This window comes from Argiope bruennichi, chromosome 4 (genome assembly GCF_947563725.1).
Source record: "Argiope bruennichi chromosome 4, qqArgBrue1.1, whole genome shotgun sequence".
Taxonomy (NCBI): Eukaryota; Metazoa; Arthropoda; class Arachnida; order Araneae; family Araneidae; genus Argiope; species Argiope bruennichi.
In genome coordinates, this window is record NC_079154.1 from 124,157,240 (window position 1) to 124,180,465 (window position 23,226).

General features: G+C 30.8%; 1 protein-coding gene across 2 annotated transcripts in view; it reads right to left on the reverse strand.

The window, feature by feature from the left end:
• Window positions 1-23,226, reverse strand: part of LOC129965402 (1-phosphatidylinositol 4,5-bisphosphate phosphodiesterase epsilon-1-like) — a 365,955-nt gene that overhangs the window by 56,324 nt on the left and 286,405 nt on the right. For both annotated transcript variants that reach the window (XM_056079248.1, XM_056079249.1), the window contains exons 14-18: window positions 12,503-12,658; window positions 4,850-5,023; window positions 4,633-4,770; window positions 3,011-3,299; window positions 1,393-1,637 (exon numbers count right to left, since the gene is read on the reverse strand). In XM_056079248.1, coding sequence (XP_055935223.1) covers window positions 1,393-1,637; window positions 3,011-3,299; window positions 4,633-4,770; window positions 4,850-5,023; window positions 12,503-12,658 — 1,002 coding nt within the window. The remainder of the gene's footprint in view (window positions 1-1,392; window positions 1,638-3,010; window positions 3,300-4,632; window positions 4,771-4,849; window positions 5,024-12,502; window positions 12,659-23,226) is intronic.

A 23,226-nucleotide genomic window follows, 5' to 3' on the forward strand; every position in this document is an offset into this window, starting at 1 on the left:
AACTTTTAATGGCTCTAATGTTAAACTTTCACTTGAATACTATTTTGATATCACGCAAATATTCCGAAATGCTAATTATGTTAAGTTATTGACATTAATAGGATTCGATTAAGCAGATAAAAAGCTGATTTTTCAAATTATAAAATAAACTAGTTAGAGTGCGCATGCGACTGAAGTGCTACAATATAATCACAATAATAATTTTTCCCTCAAAGTAAATATAAATCACATTACATGACTAGTCACAATGGACTAATTAATAAAACTGAAGAACTTTGAAAGTTTAGTAGAAAAGAAAAAAATATATATTTAAATTATCGGGAAAATTAAACCATTTAAATTCAGAAAAAATTCAATTTGTAATTAATAAATTAAAATATTAGTTTTAGTTGTTAAAATAATCAAATTATTCATTTGAATTTTTTATTTTCACTCTCTCTTTAGAATTCTTAAATTATCATCTGTTGTTGATATTATGGAAAACGAACTATAGTTACTTCCAGAAACGTCAATGAACTATTAAGCCAAAATATATTCAATAGTAGAGCAGATTCATGCCATAAGATTAATGTTTTGCTAAGGGCAATTTTTGTTTAAATCGTATTCGATTATAACTATCATTTTTTTCTTTTTAAATTTTTGAAAAAGCAAACACTATATACATATCTACCTATAAGCTTTCTTCATATGAAATTTTTTTTTCTTTGGAAAAAAAAAGAAACCATTAATGAATACAATAATATTTTCTGTGATAAAAAAAATCTTAGATAACGGGCTGCATTCACCAGAAATATCTTGTTACTGCTAAACACTTCTGCTCTAAATTGGTTTAACTTTCAGTTTATAATACAGTTTTTCAGATATAGAAACTTCTCATACAATCTTCCACAAATATAAACTGCTAAAAAGTTTTTAATCGTATAATTTCGAATTATCCCAATCGTAGTACGTAACCTTTATTAATCATGAACTACATATCTATTACAATCTGTATAAAACCGTGCAAAATATTTTGAAATCCAAGCAAAACTAGATATGAGGTGTAACAACCATGTAAAAGTTTAAAAGTTCTTTATAAATAATAAAAAAAATGTTTCATGCTTCTGTGATACAAGATAGATTAGTCTAAAATTATTATATCAATTGTCTACAAAAAGTCTAATTCCTGCCATATAATTAATATTTAAGATTGATATATTACACGAATTTTTAAGTTAGAAGAAATGAATAAATTACAATTCAACAAGGAAAATAATTTGTCTAATTATTTAAATCACGATATCATGACATCCTTCAAATTGCTTCATGAGAAAAAAAAAATTATCATTTTTTTTTTCGTAAAAATGCCCCAACTCCAAACAATAATTTAAGTTCAAACATTACGATCATTACCTCTTGGAATCGTTTGACTAGAGATTTGACAGCGTTCTCGTTAATTCCATCTCTGCTTAGATGGAGGGTCACTTGTCGAACGTAATGGATGGGGGCCACCTTGAAGAACAAATCGTATTCCACCTCGGTGAGTTGGAGTGCTACAACCTCGGGGAAATGCAGAATATTTTGTAGAGATTCCAGCTCTCTTTTGTACACGGTGGATCTTTCCAGACCTTGTTTCTGGACTAGAGATTTGCGAATTTCTGAAAAGAACAAACAGAGATTTTGTTGATAAAGTTAGAAAGAAAGCTGGTCAAGGATACGTATTAGATTTAATATATTTGGATCCAGAACGGTTTAACAAATCTTATTTTGAGATAGTAAGTTTGGCTAAGGTTCTGGTTATGAAAAAATTGCTAGATGATGATAGGTTATAATTTTATTACCCTTGAAATTTCAAAGAATGATAGCTTTATCCAGCAATATCATGGAGGGAATACAATAAAAATAAAATTTATTAGGACGAACACTTTTAGAACATATCTTCAGTTTCAACATTACCACTTTATAGACTGGAATACACCTAAAGTGCTTCTTATACCGCTATAAACAGTACCATACATTGCCTAATATACGCAGCACACTCAAGACAAGCATATAGACTCTGCTCAAATAAGCAGTTGCGGTTAAGTCACACGGTTACGATTAAATATCTGAGAATTTAGAGGCAAAATGAAGACGCCAGTTCAAAGTAATGGCTCAAAGTCTCAATGAAAGATCGCTTCGGATCTTACAATAAAAAGTAGGAGAAGCAATATAAATTTATAAATTATTACGTTTTCTTTCATAGAATGCAGAATATTGAAGTAAATATTTTACTCCTCTTTTCGTTAATAATGATAAAAACTACTAAAAATATAATAGAAAATGAGAAAAATTACGAGAAGATGATCGAACAAGCTTCTAAGCAAATTGCATAGAAAGAAAATGACGAAAGAGTGCATATATTCGCCTATACACAGTTATGTGAAATTTAAGGAATAGTTAAAAGTTGTAGAGAATCCTTCTAATAAAGGCAAAATTTCGAAAATAGAGTAAATGGTAAAAAATTCAGGCTTTGCGTATTATTATTATAATTTTTGTTGAAGCTTTATTCTGTTTCGACAGATGTGGAGAGAAAATTTGGAGGAGAACGCATGCTCAGGTATTATCGTAATCTAAATTAGAAATATTAATTGAAGTCTAAATGCCACATTAATTTGGTTTTGATGAAGAAAAAATAGATGAAAGAGTTTTGATATTTACATGACGTAAATAATGTATAATTAGTGGAAGGTAACTTGTGAAGCATGATAAAAAGATTTTTACTGAAAAAATCACAGATAGTCACAGATTTTCCCAAAACGTTCAATCAATTTTATACAATCATCAGCCCTACATTAACAAAGCTCTGTTGTTTTCGACAAAAAAGTGTTTCTCTGTATTATACTCTGTACCATGAGACCTTTCTACAGTATTTTAATTCGCATTTTGTTTATTACAATTTTGAAGATAATGGAAAAATCAATTACGTCTGCTCCAGTCACTGCTTCTGCTAGTTAATGTAAAAATTCTACTCAGAAATGATGACACGTACCATTATCGATGTCCTGGCGGGATGCTATGAGGTGATCATCGAGGAAGTGTGCGTTGAGGTCTTGCATTACCTCCCAGAGTTCGGTGCTGATGGACCTGAGGGATCCTGGGGAGGTGGCGATGAAGGACCACTTGGTACCACGGAATTCCAGGACAATCTGATCGTGGGAACGACCGCCTCCTGTGCGCCATTGTTCTAAGTCCGATGTGAACTGGCTCTTGGTTAGCAGGAGACTCTTGCTGTCCAGCAGCACGCATTTCTCCACGCCGATACCCAGAAGACGGTTCACCTTCAAGAAATTAGAATAATTTCACTCCAAGAATGAAAATGAGATTAAAAATAATGATTTGGAATTCGTTTGGTATGTTTCTTACATTGTCCAAATGGTCTGCAAGACTTTAAGAGTTTAAATGGTGTAGAAATTTTATAACTGCAATAAGAATATTGTCTTGAAACCCTCTACCGAAAGTAAACTTTTTTGAAATAAACTTTAAAGGTTTATGAAATGTTCATAAGAATCAACTGACTTTGAGCACATTGTTGACTGAATGGCAATCAATGGTAAGGTAGAATGCAGAATTTGGTCATTTGATAAGCTAAGTTGACAAGATGCGAAATATATTTTCCATTACAAAATCATGTGTACATCTGACGCTGCAAGCTTTCCATTTTATTACATAATATTCTATACATATCACATAAAAATTATTTTTACTTAACATAAATAAGAAAAATATTTAATTAAGAGAAAAAGAAGTTAATTGATATACTTTCCTCTAGATTTCTGAACAGCATTTACGAAATGAAATCACTTGCCTTATAAAGAAATATTATTATTAAAAAATTAAAGGAGACTCGAACCCCCAGTCGAGAATCGTAGAATTATATTGTTTTTGACTTGATTATTCGAACTTAATACTATTTTTAGAATGTACTTTTTATTATATAGCAAATATCGCATTAAAAACATATATAATAATGTTCGTATGTACAAATGCAGTAATTCAAACAATGAGAAAAATTGTTGTGAAATATGTTTAAAATAAACTGAAAAGTTTATAAAAATTAGAAAAAAAGTAACATGGAAATAAAATTAGTATCAATAAAAAGGCATTTTTAAAATTTTTTTTAAGTGATGTAAAAATAATTTTGGGGGCATTATATTCTTCGAAGTTATCGAAGAACATTTGATGTTCAGATTGCTTTTTAATTAAAAATATAATTTAAATTTTACAATTACAGCTACAAAAGTAGCTATTTTTCCCAGTTTGCTAACTCTATAGTTTACTCTTAAAAGTTTTGAATGATTTACACATCACGTTTGATTCAATTCGCACATAATATTAAATCTATAAACAATATCATGCCAAAGCTTACTTTAGCCTCAACTACTTCACTCATCCTTTTAAAATCTATTTTTTAATAGTTTATTTGCAAAGATATTAAGAAGAAATGAGAATGAAATATAGAAATATATAAAAATAACAACATCTTCCCATCTGTAATAATTCTGAACAACTTCTCGATCAGAAATATTTAATTACATAAAGAAGAATTAAAAAAGACAAATGAAAGATAAGCCGATAAGAGATTAAGTGTTAAAATAAAACGCATCAACTAACCTTTTTCTTGGTCCTTTCTTTGACTTGGTAAACTCTGCAGCCATAAGCAGGTAACCTTTTACAGTTTTGTATGTACAGCTTTTTCAGGTGTAGTTCGTTTTCGTACACTCGAGAATGGAAAAGTTTTCTTTTCTGGTCCTGTAAAATATGCAAACGTTAAAGCATTTTCTTTCTGGATGACGCCTTCATCAATGGAACAACTCTGGGAGCAGCTCACCTTGATGGCTTTCCCCATATTCTTGGTGGTGCGGTACATGGGAGCAACGCAGTCCTCCAGGACGTTGTTGTCTTTGCTGCCGTTGGAGCTCATCCAGTTGCGAAGGATGGCGGTGCTCTTGGATACGGCATTGTTGAAGCCAGACTTCTCGTCCTGGCTCTCAGATGTCGTCTCCTGGAAGGGAAAGAGAGAACAAAAATTATTGCACTAACGAAAATTCACGATTGTATGACTAAAAATTACATCCAGTTGAACAAAGCCAGACGAAGAAAAGTATTCAAATTTGGGCTAAATAATAGATAATTTTTCTATCCATGAAGCAATATTAACATTTTATGATTTTCCATTTAGGTTACATTATTATATTATTACGATAATGGGCATTGTTTAAATTTTTTTGGATAGATATCAATTATGTATAAAATAATCAGTAAAATTTTCTTAAGGACGGTTTTTAACCCTTTCTAGGATCGTGGGAAGTATGCTTCACAACAAATTCATCAATCTTTGTACGAATTTATGCACGTTGGCATTAAGTTCTGACACATTTTTCGTAAAGGCAGAAACTTAGGTGCTTCAGTTCCTTATCTCCCACAAAACGGTATTTCTTGATTCATTATTTAATTATTAATTAACCAAATTTATTGAGAATCAGATAAAATTTAACTAACAAGCTAAATGAATAGCTAATCTCCATCCTAAAAATAATTTAATATACCAGGATTAGAAAAAAAAGGTCTTTTAAATAGTTAAACATATTTCTTTTAGTAAACTAATAAAGCATTTTTAATATTTATTATTGATTTTAATTTATAATTTATTAATATTATTAACTTTTGAAATCAATTTCTCGTAAATTCCATTTTAAATGGTGCGTTCGTTAAGAATTTAACTTGAATTAATCAAATGAATATTTAGTTTTAAATACATTAAAATAGTGTATCGTCATCAAGAATATACAACTGAATAAAATTTTGAAACTCAAACACACCAGGAAGGGAGTTAAAAATTGATTACAGAATTTAAATAAATCATAGTAATTTAAAATATATAAGAATTCAAAATATTTTACCCATATATTTCACCTGATCGTCTCAACTAAACTAACTTTAAGCTAATTTTTGTTGAACTAAGTATATAGATAGAATATATAGTAGGTTATTAAAAGTTATAGTCGCATATCTTACAGTTATATTTGAACCGACCATCAAATAGGATGTTAGCATCAATCAGACAAAATATATTCCTCATTAGAAAACAGAAAGTTTGCCCGTTTCATTAGTCGGGCGCCGAAGAAGTGTTCCTCTTATTGAAATATACTCCTGCATTTATGAGACATGTTGTAATTCGTCTAGAATTTCTGCCATCAAAATTTATAAATAAACTATAAAATTCGTCCTCATAAACATGGTTTATGACACCTGCTATAGCAATTATTTATTATTCCGTTAAAACAAAGAAAGTTTGTAAGTAGTAAATTCTGTTGAATCCGATAAAATATTTCAGTAAATATTTGTTAGCAACGCATTTATGACTTTGCGACGTGGTGCTTTCAGATCCTTGCTTTTGAAGTCTAATTAAATGCTTTCAAACTTTTGTTAGATGGGGCTATTGTGTGCTTCATATTAGGCAACTTCAAACTTTTAAATTGTTAAAATATATTTATTTCTGTACGTATTATTTTATTTTCATAATGTTGCAAAAGCACATTCCAGATTTCTTGGAAAACGGTATCACAGAAAGATTGTATTTGTCAGAGGTTATTGTGAAAGTAGAAAAATCGTGCTACTTATAATTGCACCTATTGTTACAGTCATTCGTAATTTGTAAAGGAAATTCTGACATTCAATTAATTTTGTATTAACCACGTGCAATTTTACACAACTTAAAACTGTATATGAAGTTTAAAGGAAAAAAAAAAAAAAGGAAAAGGAAGAGAAAAAGTGATAGCGACTGTGGATAATGCGATCCGAGAGATCAGAGCTAGATTTTGGCGCGAGTTCGCAAATTGTACAGACTAAGTCTATGGAAAAGGATACCGACGTGCTCTGATTGGTTTAAGCTTTGGCATCTTTTTGGCAATGTTTTGCCAAAAAGATGCTATATCGAAATATATTTTTATAAAAATAAATAAAATTTGTGAATTTATCCCCCCCCCTATTTTTTTAAGGTTTACATGTAATATTAATCTGGAACACATATACAGCAGAAAAGATGAAATCCTGAAACCTAAATTCAAGAAATATAAAAATTACAATTTATTAAAAATATTTTTTTGTGTGTTTTTTCTTAATATTATTATGATATAACTAAAAAAATTAGCTACGAAATCACATTTTCTGTTAAAGCTTACATATTTATGCGTTTTGGGCATTAAGTAATCATCTCCCCATATGTATTTGATGGGAAAGTCACAAACGTTCAGCAACAAGTTTCAATGACTGCATAAATTATCTAATAAAGGCACGAAATTCATAGAAAAATAAGAATTATTTAATTGCTGCATCATATGTTGAGTAATTACTTTCATTTAGTTTTTATACTTCTGTGCATAAACAACATTAGTTACTTGTATTACTAGTATTATTAGTAATATTTATTATTATTATTAATAATTAGTATTAGTAGTATTACTAGTAATATTTAGAGAAAAACAATTATATTAATAAAAATTAGGTCGTGTTGATATTCACTCGTATCTGCCATAAAACTAATGAAAGGTACAAAGTTTGAGCCAAATAAGCGAAAACTACACCTTTTTGAGTGTAAAACATTGCCAAAAAGATGCCAAGGCTTAAACCAATCAGAGAACGTCGGTATCCTTTGCCATAGAGTTAGTCTGTTCAATTTGCGAACTCGCGATTTTGGCAAGGAGTGATTGAAGTCAAAACTTTACTAATCCTCATTTCTAGAAGATTTATAATTAAATTAAGAAGATTTTAATTTAAAATAAAGTAATAATAAATCTTCTTTAATTATAAAGAAGATTTTAATTTTAAAAAAAGTAAAAGTCATTGCCAATTTCTAAGGAGGAATGAAAATATATTCAAGCTATTTGAAAAAAACAAGCAAATAAACAAACATGGGATCTGATGGAGGATGAATCCACTTTAAAAGTCTTAAATCAACCATGCATAGGTCAGCAAAACAAATTCCATTTAAACAAACATGTGAAATTATACAACATATAAATTGTACCAGATCTTTGAACAACAGAAGTGTTATCATAAACTCTAGAAATGTAAACAAACATGAACTGATTTTCTGTGAAATCATTCTTTATTCAATATAAATAGTCCATTGTATATTCTAACAGAAAGAGTTTTTATTTGAATTTATCGCAGCACTCTCACAACAGCATTCTTTCTCCGAGTCAGTTTTCCATTACTTTTATAATTTTTCTAAGTGTTGATTATTGACCTCAAGAAATATGTTATTTAAAACTATTCATTATAATTTGAATATTAAACAAAAAAATAAGAATATATAATTTTTATTTCAAATGCTTTTACTTTACTCAAAGAAAAAAAAATGTTAATTTTTAATTATATGGTGAACTATCAATTTATTACAAGAGCAACAAAGTTGTAACAAAATATGAATTACGTAAAAAGCTTTGAAAATATAGTTTGATAATTTTAAGTTCAAAAGAGTGCAGAATTGGAATCATAATTTAGATAATGGGAAATATAAATATTTTGTTTCCGTTTTGAACTCTAATTTAAGAATTTCCAAAAAATATGCTAATAAAATAACTAAATCTAAAAGTACTATAAATTCAAAGATGCTTAAAATAGCTTTTAAGAAAAATTTATATTTCCAGTAATTGCGGTACTGGATCACTGCGCTATACCACCTCCATGAAACCAAAGATCTCTAAAAAGTCCAAAAACAATAAATCCCTTAAAATCTCAAAAATCGTAAAATTTAAACATTGAAGAATATGATTGGTGGAGGCTTGATCTGTCTTGCACCAAGAACATTCAGCAAAGATCCTTCGTCCGTGTTGGAAGGTGAGGGATTTGGTGTGTCCACTTAAAAAACGAGAGAGAGGGAGAGCCGTTTGCTGTTTTCTAGAGATATTCAGACGGTGACACCAACCGGGACTCTTACGATTACTTAAATTACTGTAGTATTCAAAGTGAACCTGCTCAATTTTCACATTTTTTTTCTGCACATCTTCCGCATATTGGCGAAGTCATGGGTCGCAAAGTATTTATTTTAATAATTACACATGGCATTCATTAATGTCCTATTACTTAAGGAAAGTGCTTTTTCTACCTCAATGCCATTATAGCTATCCTAGCCTCTTGATGAAATGGGTAGATATCTATAGAAGGATCAAGTTCTAGCGACTGTTACCACTATTTTGTTTACAAACAGCATCTAATGCGCAATAATGCAATTAAACTAATGGAATCGGATCATCGTTTTAGACATTGAGGAAAATTAATGCAGGTATTTTCGCTTTTCGGCAAAATGGCGAAACAAAATATCCAAAAAAAAATCATTTCAAATGTGAACCTTATTTTAATATTAAACTTCGTTGATGTTCCCCTCATGCATAATGTTCCACACTGCAAACAGATTTTTGTATGCAAATTGCTCAATATGGTTTACTTGTACACCATTCCTACACTTGTTTATTAGCAACTCAAATTATGTGACAGAAAAATGAAATTGCCAAACGTGATTTTTGGATATATGGAAGAATACAATTAAAGTTAGTTTCGAAAAGAAAAGAGTATTTTTTTTTTACGATAATCTTTGCAAAATGTGTGGCAATTGAAAGTTCATCATTTATTCAGTGCTATTTATCCAATAGTAAGTTCTTAAGCTCTTACAGCTGAACTATGATAAAAATGAATTTGATAACTGACTTTCAGCTAAACTCACACGGGTGAAAAAGATGTGTGCATCTTTGTACATATTCAATATCTCCACCAAGCACATTAAAGCTCTTTTCAAAACTGTGATTGTGATAATTATTCTTTGCACAAAATTACCCATTTAACCCTTTAAAGGGCCATTTTTTTTCTAGTCATATTATGTTAAAGTATTTTTAGGCTTGAAATAAGAAAAGGGATTCATTTAGCTTATTAGATAAATTTAATTTTATTAATTAATTAATTTGGTCAATTGATAATTAAGTAACAAATCAAGACACATCATTTTGTGTGAGATACAGAACTGAAGCATTTAAGTTTCTGTCTTTCTAAAAAATTTCTCTGAATTTATGCCAACCTACATAATTTCATACAAAGATGGATAAATTTGGTGGGAAGCATACTTCCCACGGCCTTAGAAAGAGTTAAAGGAGGGAAAGGAATCGAAATTCGGATTTTAGCAAATTTTCATTTTTGGTATTAGAGATTAATAATCCCTCCAGGGGGCACTTCGTAATTGAGGATGAGAAGTTATCGGCATGGTGATTGGTTCTCGGGGTTCAGGAGGGTACAGAAAAAGGTGTGAGTCTGGCTCCTCTCATCGAAGACGGGACGTACTTCCCAAGGAAAGGGTTATGCCGTGGCCGGCGCTGGCCCTTAGGATTTAACCACAGTTCCCACCAGCGTTGCTGTTGCGGCGGTCCGATCATTCCGTTTTTCCATGCGTCTTCCAGCGGGTCGGAGTAGCCAGTTTAAGGTTCGAAATTAATAATTTCAGAGCTAAAAATTTCAAAAATATGTAGAAACATATTTCTGTTTCTTTTCGACTCTGTTGTCTAAATGAATTAATAGAAGTCTTGGCATGTGAAATCTGGAGCGCATTTACATGCTTATAACAGAAAAATGCTAAAAATATAACAAGGTATTTAATTAAAAAAATTCAACGAGGTGCAATCGCTGACAAAAATAATGGTACACTCTGCAACTTTGTTATTTATTATTGCATCCTCATAAAATTGGTTGGAAACTACACGAGAGAGCAAATTTATTTAGATAGAAAAACTGGCAATAAGGCAGTTTTTATCGCCGTAATTTAAGGTCCTTATGTTAAACGAAATCAAAAATATTTAAACTATAGGACTGTTGCTCAAAGTGTAAGCAAAAATTCATAAATATGCATTATTTGCACAATTAGTCATTGATCCTTAAATCTTAGAAAGAAAGATAATAAAATATAAATAATTAATAAAAAAATCACAATCCAGTAACATTAGTACATTTTATTCTAATACGAACTCCTTGTTAACATTCTTCACATTTTTTTTATATAAACAGATTGAATATACATAATTTTGATTCAAAAAAAGTCCATTTTATATAAAAATCACCTGATCAGGAAATTATCCATAGTTGATTCTATAATAATAGTCAAAATTCATACACACGAAGAGTAAATTGAGAAACAATTAGAAATAAAATTAGAAATAATATATAGTCCATCTACAGACGTTACAACGTGAAGAGTGTTAACAATTTACAGTGCAGATTTAGCAGTTTTTTTTTGTAAATATTTCAAAAAGTGTTAAAGATATACACATTTGTAAAAAAATTATGTTCTTTAAATGAATTAAAAAAATTGAGAAATATATAATAGTTTTCGGAATCTATTTTTCAAAATTTTATCTGTCCAATTTTCTCCAGAAGCTTACAAATTTTTTTTGATGACTATTTCATGACAAGTAATAAATTGAGCGAAAAATGTTGGTCGGCGTAACGAGGAAAATCTTTAGGTACTAATTAACCAACGATATTAATTAGAACAGGTTAATCAATATGCATATTTAAACAAACCTATTCTCTTGAACCATTTCCATCTACACTAATTTTGTGAAGATGCGATAATAAATAGCAAAGTTACAGTGGCGTCCTATTATTTTTGTTGGCAACTGTACATAATTCTTTCTTATGGCTTTGCCACCAAAACTGTACATGAGCATCAATTTCTGAATGGAATCGATTAAAGGGAAGAAATTACAACTAAGACGTGTAATTCTGGAAGGAAGACGTCCAAAATTATAGATTTCTAACACAATTTGGATCAATTCAATAGAGAAGAATGTTAAAAATGCAACTAGGTACTTGATTAAAGATGCAACAAGATAAATAATTCTGTACACGACTTTGCCACCAAAATTGTACACCAGCATTAATTTTTGAACGTAATCGATTAAATGGAAGACGTAAGGATTAAAATGTATAATTTTGGAAGGAAGACGTCCAAAATTTGGATCAATTCAATGGTGAAGAATGTTAAAAATGCAACAAGGTACATAATTCTGTACACGACTTTGCCACCAAAATTGTACACCAGCATTAATTTCTGAAAGCAGTCGATTAAAGTGAATATGAAAAATTAAAGCGTAAAATTTTGGAAGGAAGATTTCCACAATTAATTTCTAACAAAATTTGGATCAAGTCAATAGAGAAGAATATTGAGAATGCAACAAGGCACTTGATTAAAGAAGCAACAAGGTACATAATTCTGTACATGGCTTTGTCACCGAAATTGTACACCTACATCAAATTTTAGTCATAATAAATGAAGAATCGATTAAGATCCAAATACATATTCAATTTTGTTTACTACAACAAGAACTTAAAACAAACAATTACTTTTGTGGAATTGTTTGAAAGTCGAGAGGAAAATATTCCACTGATTTGAAATACGAATATCTGCACACAAGAACTTATTATGTGAATCTCTTACCTTCGCATCTTCCGTGATAGGGCGCAGCTTGAGCCTCTGGTCGGCTTCTTTCCCCGCCGAAGGCCATGTTTCCTCTATTCTCAATTGGATCCCTGCCAGCAGGGCGGCCTCCTCCTTCGAACATGGCAGGTCCCCGCTCACCACAAGGCGCTGCAACTGAAACAAAGGAATCGGACGTCATTATTTTCCCGCGCTGCCAGTTATAAAAAGATGAAAAGAATAACACTTTTTTTTTTGTCGTGTGCTTACGTGATGATATTACCATGCAGTGTCATCAGTAACAAAAAGAGCTCAAGTGAGAGCGTTTTTGTTCAGATGGTATCCGCTTTAGTAACCGGATTGATAGAATTCTTGTACCATTTATATGAACAAAAGATGATCACAAGCGGGCAGCTAAAAAAAATTGCTTGTTATATTTATATGCAAAACATTTTCTTTTTGGATACGACTTATATATACAATGAACACGGACACATGAATTCATCAGAATCTGCCATGATTTTGATTAATTTCGATATTTTCGGTACCGCCGAGTTAGGAAAATAAATTTTTTTGAAATTACTTCTATGTCTATCTGCCCATGTTTTTACGAATGCTCTCATGTATCAAATGTATTCAAAAACATAACGACCAAGATAGAGAAATTTGATTATGATGTTTATACTTAATTTGCATTTGTTATGTCAAAATATCTGTACATTTAAAACGCTAATACACGTGGAACAGAAATCGCTTTTATTACTTATTGTTGAATGGCAACAGTCTAATGTAAACAAACCATTGTACGAATTTCAGAATCGAACGTTTTAACATCTGCAATGAATTCGACGCTTCGTTTAAGTAATTAATGGAGATGGAAAATATTATTACCAATTGTAATGGTGATGTTTGCCGTGTTACCAAAATATCCATTCAGTCAGAGGAAAGAAGATATAAAAGAAATAAAAAAATAAAGTTCCTATAGAAGGTGTTCAATAAAGTGCAAAAGTAGACTTAAACAGCGTCACATGGGTAATCGCTTTGACTTAACTATGGAAATCGATGTTCATATCTTCCAAAACAATTATCTTCCAAAATGGTCTTGTCTTAAAAATCTCAAAAAATTTTAATGATACCAATCTAGTTTTCGTACAATTTTTCCTTTAAATTTAATAATGTTTTTTAAGTCCAATTTGATACACGATTGATTTGATACAAGGATTTTTAAATATTTTGATGAATTTTCAACTCATCCATCAAAATATTCAATTACGTGCTTTTACCAATTACACCTACACCAAACTTACTATACTGAGCTATACCTTACTCACTAACACCGAAGGAGTCTCACTTCCGTTTTTAATTCATAATATATATATACTTTTTAATTTTCAGTACAATGATTCATTTGAAATTATGTATTTTTGTCGTATCAATTTATAAGGTGAATTAAAATAAATATATATGTGCATTATATATGAATCACTTAATAGCTTAAAAAGTCAATAATCAAGGCGAAGAGGCCGGCAGCAAAAGGCGGTTAGTTTTATGAGATTTGCTTGCAGAAAGAAATATTTTTTCTACAGCTATAATCTACATTATTCAAAAGTCCTTATTTTACGAAAGATCTCTCTTTTTCTAGCACGTCTGTCACGATTTAAACTTGTTAAAATATTACATACATTTTAAGTTAGTGCGCTGACTCATGCGTTGCTACTCCTTTTATAAGAAAAGAAAAAATTTCAATAGCCAAATTAAAAAAAAAAAAATTAAATTTAGCCATTTCTTTAATAGGAATTATTAAGAAATAAATATACCTGAGGCAATTCAGGAAAGTTAATTTCAATATGAGATACTTTTTTTCAAATCAGGATAATTTTTTTGAAAAATAAATAGGATATTCCTAAATAAAAAAAAAACAAGGTGTTCCGAATATTCGGCGATGTTTGTTTGGTCACTTTAAATATATATACAGCGAAAGTAGGAAAAGAGAATTAATTTTAATTTAATGCAGTTTTAGCAGGATCTAAAAATGCAACCTCACCAAAATTTTTTTTCACATACTCTCTAATAAGCCTGCCATGTCAGAGAATGCTTTGCATGGCACCGGCGTACAATAGTTCCGAAATTGGCGCGAATTTAGCACTTTTACTGACTCCATCTTGTCATATTTGGGGAGCCTTTTGGCTATAAATCTCTGGCATGCGTTTAATAGTATCCGAAAATCGAATTAATGCATTAGACGTTTTTCTCGATGGAATGAAATAAACAAAGATTTTGAAAAAAATTTGATATATTTAAGTCATTACGTGTTTGAACTATCGCATTTAATGTTTCTGAAAGTACAGACCGACAGACAATCAACTCCTTGTTGTATTTGACCCAAAATTGTGTTTACACTATAGATATTAAATCTGTGTACCGAATCCAACCTATCTTACTATCTTCGTTTTCTAGTTATTGTATAAACTTATATTCGAACAGCCGGACAGATGGATTTCCTCTTAACAGATTTTACACAAATTTGATAGAAATCTGCAAATTTGGTGATAGACAGACAGACATTTTCCAAAAAAATGTGTTTTTCGAACTCATGGATGTTTAGAAATAGAAATTCGTCAAATTTCGAGTTCGATTTTTTTTTTACCATTACTATACTTTTACTATATCACGAGTACGAGAAAGTAAAAACAAAAACAAAACAATTATTTATTTTTTAGTATGAGTTATTTACTACTACGTAAAGTACCGAGACGCTAAATTAGGAAACAAATATTCGAAGTTTGGAACTGACCCAACTATCCCAGATGTCTGAATTCGCAATATTTACGCTTTTATTTAATTAGAAACTAAATCACTGGCATTGAGACGAGATCCTTCCGGGCGCACCTATTGTTATGAATCATATACAGGCGTTAAGTAGCAGTTTAAAAAATGTGGTCCGGGTGAAAGAAAAAACAGACCGCAATGGATGACTGTGATGTCAACCGTTGTGTATCACACCCTTGTTGTGACGGCTCAGTCACAAGACAACGGTTATTACGGGACAAGTATTCAAGCAGAAGTATTCAATTCTTCTACGGTAATATTTGTTTTCGATTTAAATCTTTTTTTGAATGCCACAAATGATTAAGGGTGAATGATTGAAAGCCCGTGCTTGTTGAAACTAAAAAAAGAAGTTGCCAATTCTTATATTCCATTTCCTTTTTTAAAACAGGAAGTCGAATCAAATTGCAGAAATGATCTAAACCAGAAAGTGACACTCTTTCAAAGTGAACGGTATTTAACACTGTTAAAATATCTTCAGACACATTGTAGCACAAGTTTATAAAAAGAGCAACGTAAACAAAATCCAGTCTTTAGAAAATGAAATTTCGGAAATGAATATAAGGTTATCTTTCTTTTTCTGTAACAGTTTTACATTTTGGAAAGTTTAATTATATCACCAACAAAGTTCAAATAAAGTCGGAAATTTGAGTATTATCAATATTTTCGGTCAATTTAATCAGTTTCAAGTTTCATAAATACAGTATTAGCAATAAGCAATTTACATTAATTTCTATCAATATGCTATATTGGATGAAAATGTGACAGAAAGTAAATTTTATGTTCCTCTATGATATTTAATTCTGAGTATTAATCTATTTTCTATTGCAGCCTTTGATATTAAATAATGCATTATTTATAAAATTTCAATAAAATATCCCATTTATGTATTCAATTATTTACAAATATTAACTAAAATTATAAACTTCTAGTAACTAGGGAATTCTGAAGTAGTATCGCATTGAAACAATTAATTAAATTAAGAAAAATGGAATTTTTAAAAACTTTTTTAACGGATGAGATGAGAAATGGTAGATTTCCGTAATTTCTGAAAACATAAGCATGTTTATCACAGATATTCAAGATCTTTTTTTCAGAAAACATCGAGTGTGAATAGAAAAAAACCCCGAATATATATGGAAGAATATGCAACATTTTTACATAAATACTACAGCCACGATATGTTAAGCAGAAGTTTGTCATTTAGCTAATGCCACAGGCTATTAGTTTCTCAACAATTATAAGTGTTGCCTGCAATAACTGCACACCTGATTAGAGCATTTGGAATGAGAACAGCCTCTAAGGTACGCAAGGAGAACAATATGTACCAGCAGATACCTTATATGGTAAGATGATTTCTTCAAAGAGAAAAAGTGGACCAAGAATAAAATAGATGGACCATTATAGACAAGAGTTGAAATGCATATTGTTGTGAAACAGTAAGCAATCAGATCGCTAGATAACATACCCAGTGAAGGATCATCTTCCAGCCATCGAATTATCCAAGCAATCGAAAGGGGATTTAATTTTATGAAAATCAATGGCAGAGTGGTAATTCATAACTTGTTGATGATATTTTAATTTGCTGTCAATAAACTGCTGTCACTGCTATAGATCAAACCTTGGCGTTCTAAGACCATTGAAACTGCTAAACATGATTATCGTCACATATATCTGAATTCGGGTGTATATGATGTAAGAAAAGTAATGCCAAACATGTAGAATTGGCCGCGGTTCATTATACAACAATGACAACAAATAATATCGTCTAATAAATCAAGATTTACCCCATTTCAAACTAGTGGGCATGTCTATAAAGGACAGAAACGTTTATTCTAGGGACCGTGAGGGTACGAGGTGCGATATCTTGGCTCAGTCTTAACGTATAAATCATTCTAATGGAGAATCAAACGATGCATTTTGGAGTATCATGTCCATTCTATGGTTCAGAATTTATTTCCAGAGTGACCGCTCTATCGCAGGGACAATACTCCCATTTATATTGCTGGATGTTGAAGCATGGTTCAAAGAATATGGCATTTCGGCTGGTTTATGTGGTCTTTGGAACTTAAAGTTATTGAACCTTAGTGGGGATATCTGAAGTTTAAACTTCTGCTAGGATTATTCCCCCAGTCACTCCCTCGAAACTAGATGTAAGAGAAATGATTCCATGTTCTCTTAAATGTCATCCATGACCTCTAAGCATCTATGCAAGGCAGCATACAACATGTGATTCAAGTAAAGAGTTATCATTCCCTTTAAATCATTTCTACTCCTAAATATTATTATTTCACACGTGTTCGTTTTCATTTTATCACTCATCTGCATTCATTTGATGCTGCATTCTAATAATGCATTTTATAATATGAGCAAATCACCATTAGTGATAACGACGGTACCTGTGTATTTTGGTTTGTACTTCCATAACAATGTATGCGATTAAACTAAACTCAAAAACAAATGATTTAAATAAATATATGAAATTTAGTGCATGATTTTGAAACTACAATTGCAGTTATGTGTTAAATTTTTATTTTAATCCTTCAGAAATCCAGCAATTAATCCTCACCAAATCGCATGTTAGTACGCTCTGTCGTAACTATTGCTCACCATACGATTAAAAATTCACAAATACATTCATTGCAGAAATTTATTTATGCATGCGAAAAAGTTTTAGTGAGGCCGTTCCCACTAGTTTAGAATTTTCTTGCATAAGTTGGCCCAATACACTTTGAAACGCAAATTTATTTTAACGCATTTGGCCTTATATTTAAAATTTTATAATAACTGAAAAGTTTCCAATCTGTAATTCAATAAATTCTCAGGAAAATAAAAAGTTTGCGGCTCAAAAGATAAGATAGTTTTGATTTTTAAATATACTAATTAGGTATCTTATACGTGGCAAAGAGTCACCTGGAGAGGGGAAAACATTAAAACTTTTTTTTTAACTTTTTCTAAACTATTTAAAAATATTTCTTAAACGTTTGAGATCACTGAAAAAATTTAAATTTGAATAAATTTGCTATAGTCTGAAATCTAAGTTAAATCTGTAGATTAAGATAACAGCATTCAAAACTTACAAATTAACCGAAAGTTTGCAAAAATTGCGATTTTTTTTTGTCGAATTTCATTGAATATTTCCTAAATTATTTTGACATAAATCTCATATGGAACAGATGAATTAGAATGCAATAAATGAAATCCAATCGGGCGTTTGCATTTCAATTCTGGTTAGTTATATTTTGATACGATACTATAAGAGAATAGACAAATTATATCAATATATTGTAGACTTTATTTCAATTCGCAGATTTGACGTTATTTTTGGGAATTATCTGTTCTAGGGTCTGAATAAACCTGACAAGAAGACTTGCGCCAGACAAGAAAGGAAGCAGTCCATCGATCAACGCTAACACAACGGAGCGAAAGCACAAGATTCCTTGAAAAGAGAAGAGCATGGAAAGAAAACATTTCTCAACTTTAACCCTTTTGAACCATGTTAGACAAAGTGTTTACATGATATAATTTACCTTTTTCACAGAATCTTAAGGTTTTCTAGAAACTTTTCGTTCTTAAAGATGTTTCGTCCTATTTTAGTCAAATCTATTTTAAAAATTTGAGTACACGTTTTCTGAAAACTAGAGGGACAGAAACTTTTTCGTATATTCACTTAAATGTATTTGTTTATTATCAACTGCATGGGATCGACGAAAAAGGGCTATGAAAAAGCTTATTAAATTGTTACCTTTTACGATTTCGGTGAGGATTATTAGTATGCAGTTAATACACAAAACCAGAAAACCGAATATGTATTTTGGATGTATTTTTCCCACCCAACTGAAATCAAAATTTAATCGTGAGGTTCCAACTTTCATATCTTTAAGTCATTGCATTTCTGAATTATAGAGTTTACAAAAGTATAGACCGACAAATAAACAAACCTCCTTGTGGATTTGGTACCAAATTTCATACGTGTCTACATTTCACATACAATGATATATGTGAGCTGAGATAGATATATATTTATATGTGCTCATATACTGGAAGGATTTCTGTTCAGGAAGCCTGTCGTGTCGCCTTTTAATGATATAGGACAGCTCGGAATTTCTTGATTAAATACATATTTACATTTTAGATGTTAAATTTGTGTATCAAATTCATCCACTTAGCTCCCTTCGATTTCTTATTATCGTGTTAGCTTAGATTCGTACAGCCAGACAAGTAGAATTTTTCTGAATGGATTCCACTTGATAATGATAGAAATCTATAAATTTGGCCAGAAGTCCATATGGCAAATTTCATCCGTCTAGCTCAAAGTCATTTTTGAGGTACAGTGTTTCCCAGACAGACGCACAAAATTCCAAATATATGCTTTTTGTATTCAGGGTGGTCTAAAGCGTGAAAATCTTCAGTCGGAATTTTTTTTAAAGATCAGAGTACTTTCTCTTTCTGCATATGCATGAGAAAGTAAAAAAATCGAGCATTAAGATCGACACATCATAGCAGAGCAACGTTTTGAATTTTATTAGTTTATCTCGTCTTCTTAGGATTTGATGGTAGCAGCTATTATATTCTAGTCATAATGAAGTCATGTCATGCAATTTATATAAAGAATGCTCGTGCAAGAACATTAGTGTGTAAAAAAAGCGAAAATAGAAATTTTTCTCTAAAATGAGTGCCAAAAGGTAGCAATTTTTTTAAAAATCATAACGGTAACATTGGTAATACCCTTCGAGTGAGAGATTTGATAAAGCAATAAAATTGCTTTAAATTTCATAATAACAATAAAAATTTAAAAACTTAAAAAATAAGAAACGAATTGTTTAAAAAAATTATGAAATAAAAGAAAAAAAATTCAAGGGAATAAAATTGTATCACAAAAGGCTAATTTCTTTCTTTAATCGTCCAACTGCTTATCCCGCCGGTAGGTATCTATTTTCTGCGTATTTTCCGCTGTTTAATACGTTTATCTTTTACTATTAGAGATTTGAATTATTCATGCTTGTTAACATGAATAATTCAAATCTCTAATAGCAAATGTTCCACGATATAGCAATTCTATGATATAATATATACGATAATAAATATAGAATTTAACAATTCACTTCATTTAAAAATTATTTTAACCTGTTTGCTAATGTTGCATGTAAATATTGATTTAAAAAAATCGGCAGTCAGAGGCTTATGTCGTGTAAAAGTGGATTTTATAACATTTTAACTTCAAGAAAGTAATTTATTTATTTTTTGAGTCATTAAAACATACTAATCAATTAATACATTTACTAGAGACAATTAACTACCAAAGAAGTAACAACTAATATGTCAAATTTGGTAGTTCTACGTCTCACAGTGAGAACGTTTTGAATGAGTTCTGCGTAATGCAATTTACAGAAAGAGTGCTAACCAAGAAATATTAGAAAAAAAGCTAAAGTTAACAACATAGGGAAAAGTAGACGGGGCTCAGAAAAGAAAGAAGCACAACTGCTATTATTCCTAAAACAAAGCGGAGAGGTGTTACTTACTCGATTTCGCATATTACGATTCCTTCGTGCGTCAGAGAGCAGTGAAAAAGGGAGATCTTCTCACTGAACAATTGGTGAAAGTACAGTCACCTACAACTTTGTTTACGAGAACATATATTATATTTTATTGTATTCCTTAACTGTGATCGTTTACACGTGAACAGACGGTCAATCCCTTAGACACATTTTGTCCAAAATTTAATACAGACTTGCAATTCTAGTTATAAAACTATATTGTAAATTTCATTTATCTAACTTGTATTATTTTTTTATTCTTTTCATATGCACATGATCGAAATGAACGATGCAATTTCTCCTTTTTTTTTATTCATTCGATACTTAAACTTTTTGTGGAATGAACATACACTTTTTATCATTTATTTGACTTACCGTGATCCCAGATGGACGAACTAACAGAAAAAAAAAGTTTTATCGGCGTGAAAGAAGTTTATAATACAAAGATTTATATTTCAACGGTTGCAATCAATAAATTCAATCAATCAGCCAATTATTCAATCATGGGATCTGAAGATCCACAACAAATTGTATTCAATACAACCCAGGACTGATTTGTGGTCTGTTCACCCTATACGATAGGTTGATGTCAAATTGACACGCCTCCCTATGGGGCATACTCGCTACACGTATAAGCATCTCATTTTTGGTGAGACGGCTCGAAAGTGCCTTACATGTCGTGTGGATTTTACCATCAATCATATTTTAATCGAATGTCCATCTTTTAATTCTTCACTTTTACACTTTTTTAAGTCATCGTCATTAACTTTACAAGACTTGGTGAGTGAGAAATTCCATCCAAACATTTAAAATTTTTTAAAAGCCATTGGCTTTTACACTTGTATTTAATACTTTTAACTACCGTTCATATTTGACTTCTACATCGCTTTATTGTAACGTGTTTTTCGCACCACTGTTTCATTTAAATTTATTAACCTTGTAATACTGGAACTTTTATTTTCTGCATTTGTATATTTATACCTTTTTCTTTTATATTTTATGCCTATTTTTATAGTTTGGTCTATTCCTCCCGCTGGTGTGGTATGGTGTGGAGAGGGGGATGCCAGCTCAGGTGTCGTCCTCGTCATCTGACCGTAGTTCAAAATTACGAGGTCCGTCCCAAAATAGCCCTAGTGTTGCTTCAAACGGGACATTAATATAACCAAACCAAACATTAGTTTGGTCTATGATTTTACCATTTGCTTGGCTCAGTATGGCCAGATGTGGCTCTTGCGCCAGAAACCCTAACCAACTAACCAACCAATCAACGATTGCAATAATTTTTCTAAACATACTTTTTATCCAAAAAAATAAAAAGATGCTTGACAGAAAAATATTTCATTTGATTCAAGTTCAAGACGATATTTAAATTACTGAGGTTTTATCATCTAATGCTTTAGAGATATAAGATGGATTTTTAAAATACTTGGATTTTTTTTATTGAGATGCAGCCATTATTACTTTCTCATTTGCGGAGTATACAAAAAAAATATTGTAATTGCCAAAAAATTCGAACGCGAGATTTCGACGAATCGCCATGTTTCAGACCTCTCTAAATCCGAAAAACGTAATTTTGGGATTCTGCATTTATATCAGTCCGTTTGTCTATCTGTGATCAAAATAACTCAAAAACGTTTTGAACTAGACTGATGAAATACTCGACTTAACACTAACCTTATAGATTTCTGTCAAAGAATGAACGGAATATATTCAAAAGAAATTTGTCATTCTAACTGTCCGAATGTAAGTTAACACGATAAAAACTGGTACACAGTTTGCATCTAAGACGTAGATATGCATCAAACCGTCAAGGATGGATCGTCTGTACTTTTACAAATATATAAACACTATAATTCTAAAACCCAAAGTCGTAACTAGATATATGAAATTTGGCCTGTGTCTTTGTGACTGCAATTGAAGACTTGTGTCAAGATTTAGTTTTAATCTGACAGAAAAAAGAAGCGCTAAAAAGACAAATTCGGTTTTATTTATTAATCACATCTTAGCGATAAAATGCTCCCCCCCCCAAAAAAAAGCATTCTAACAGGTTCTTTCGTAACTATTGTTTGCCAGTAGCATATGGTTAATAATACATAATACAATTTTTTAGAGAATTTGAGAGCAAGTTTCTGGAAGCTAACTCTTTGTGCTTTGTGCTCTCTTAACATTTGTGCTTTAAGATGTCGATGTGAAAATTGATTAACTTTAACAACTTAAACAATTAGATAGGTCAGGAATCTGATTGCAAGATGAGTTCTGGAGTTTGAAATACGATGAGAAATTCGTATTATCAGTTTAAACATCTGAATGCGTAATTTTTTGAAATCTCTATTTAGATGCCCTGTTTGCAAATAAATTCAAATATTTTTCAAACAAAGTCAA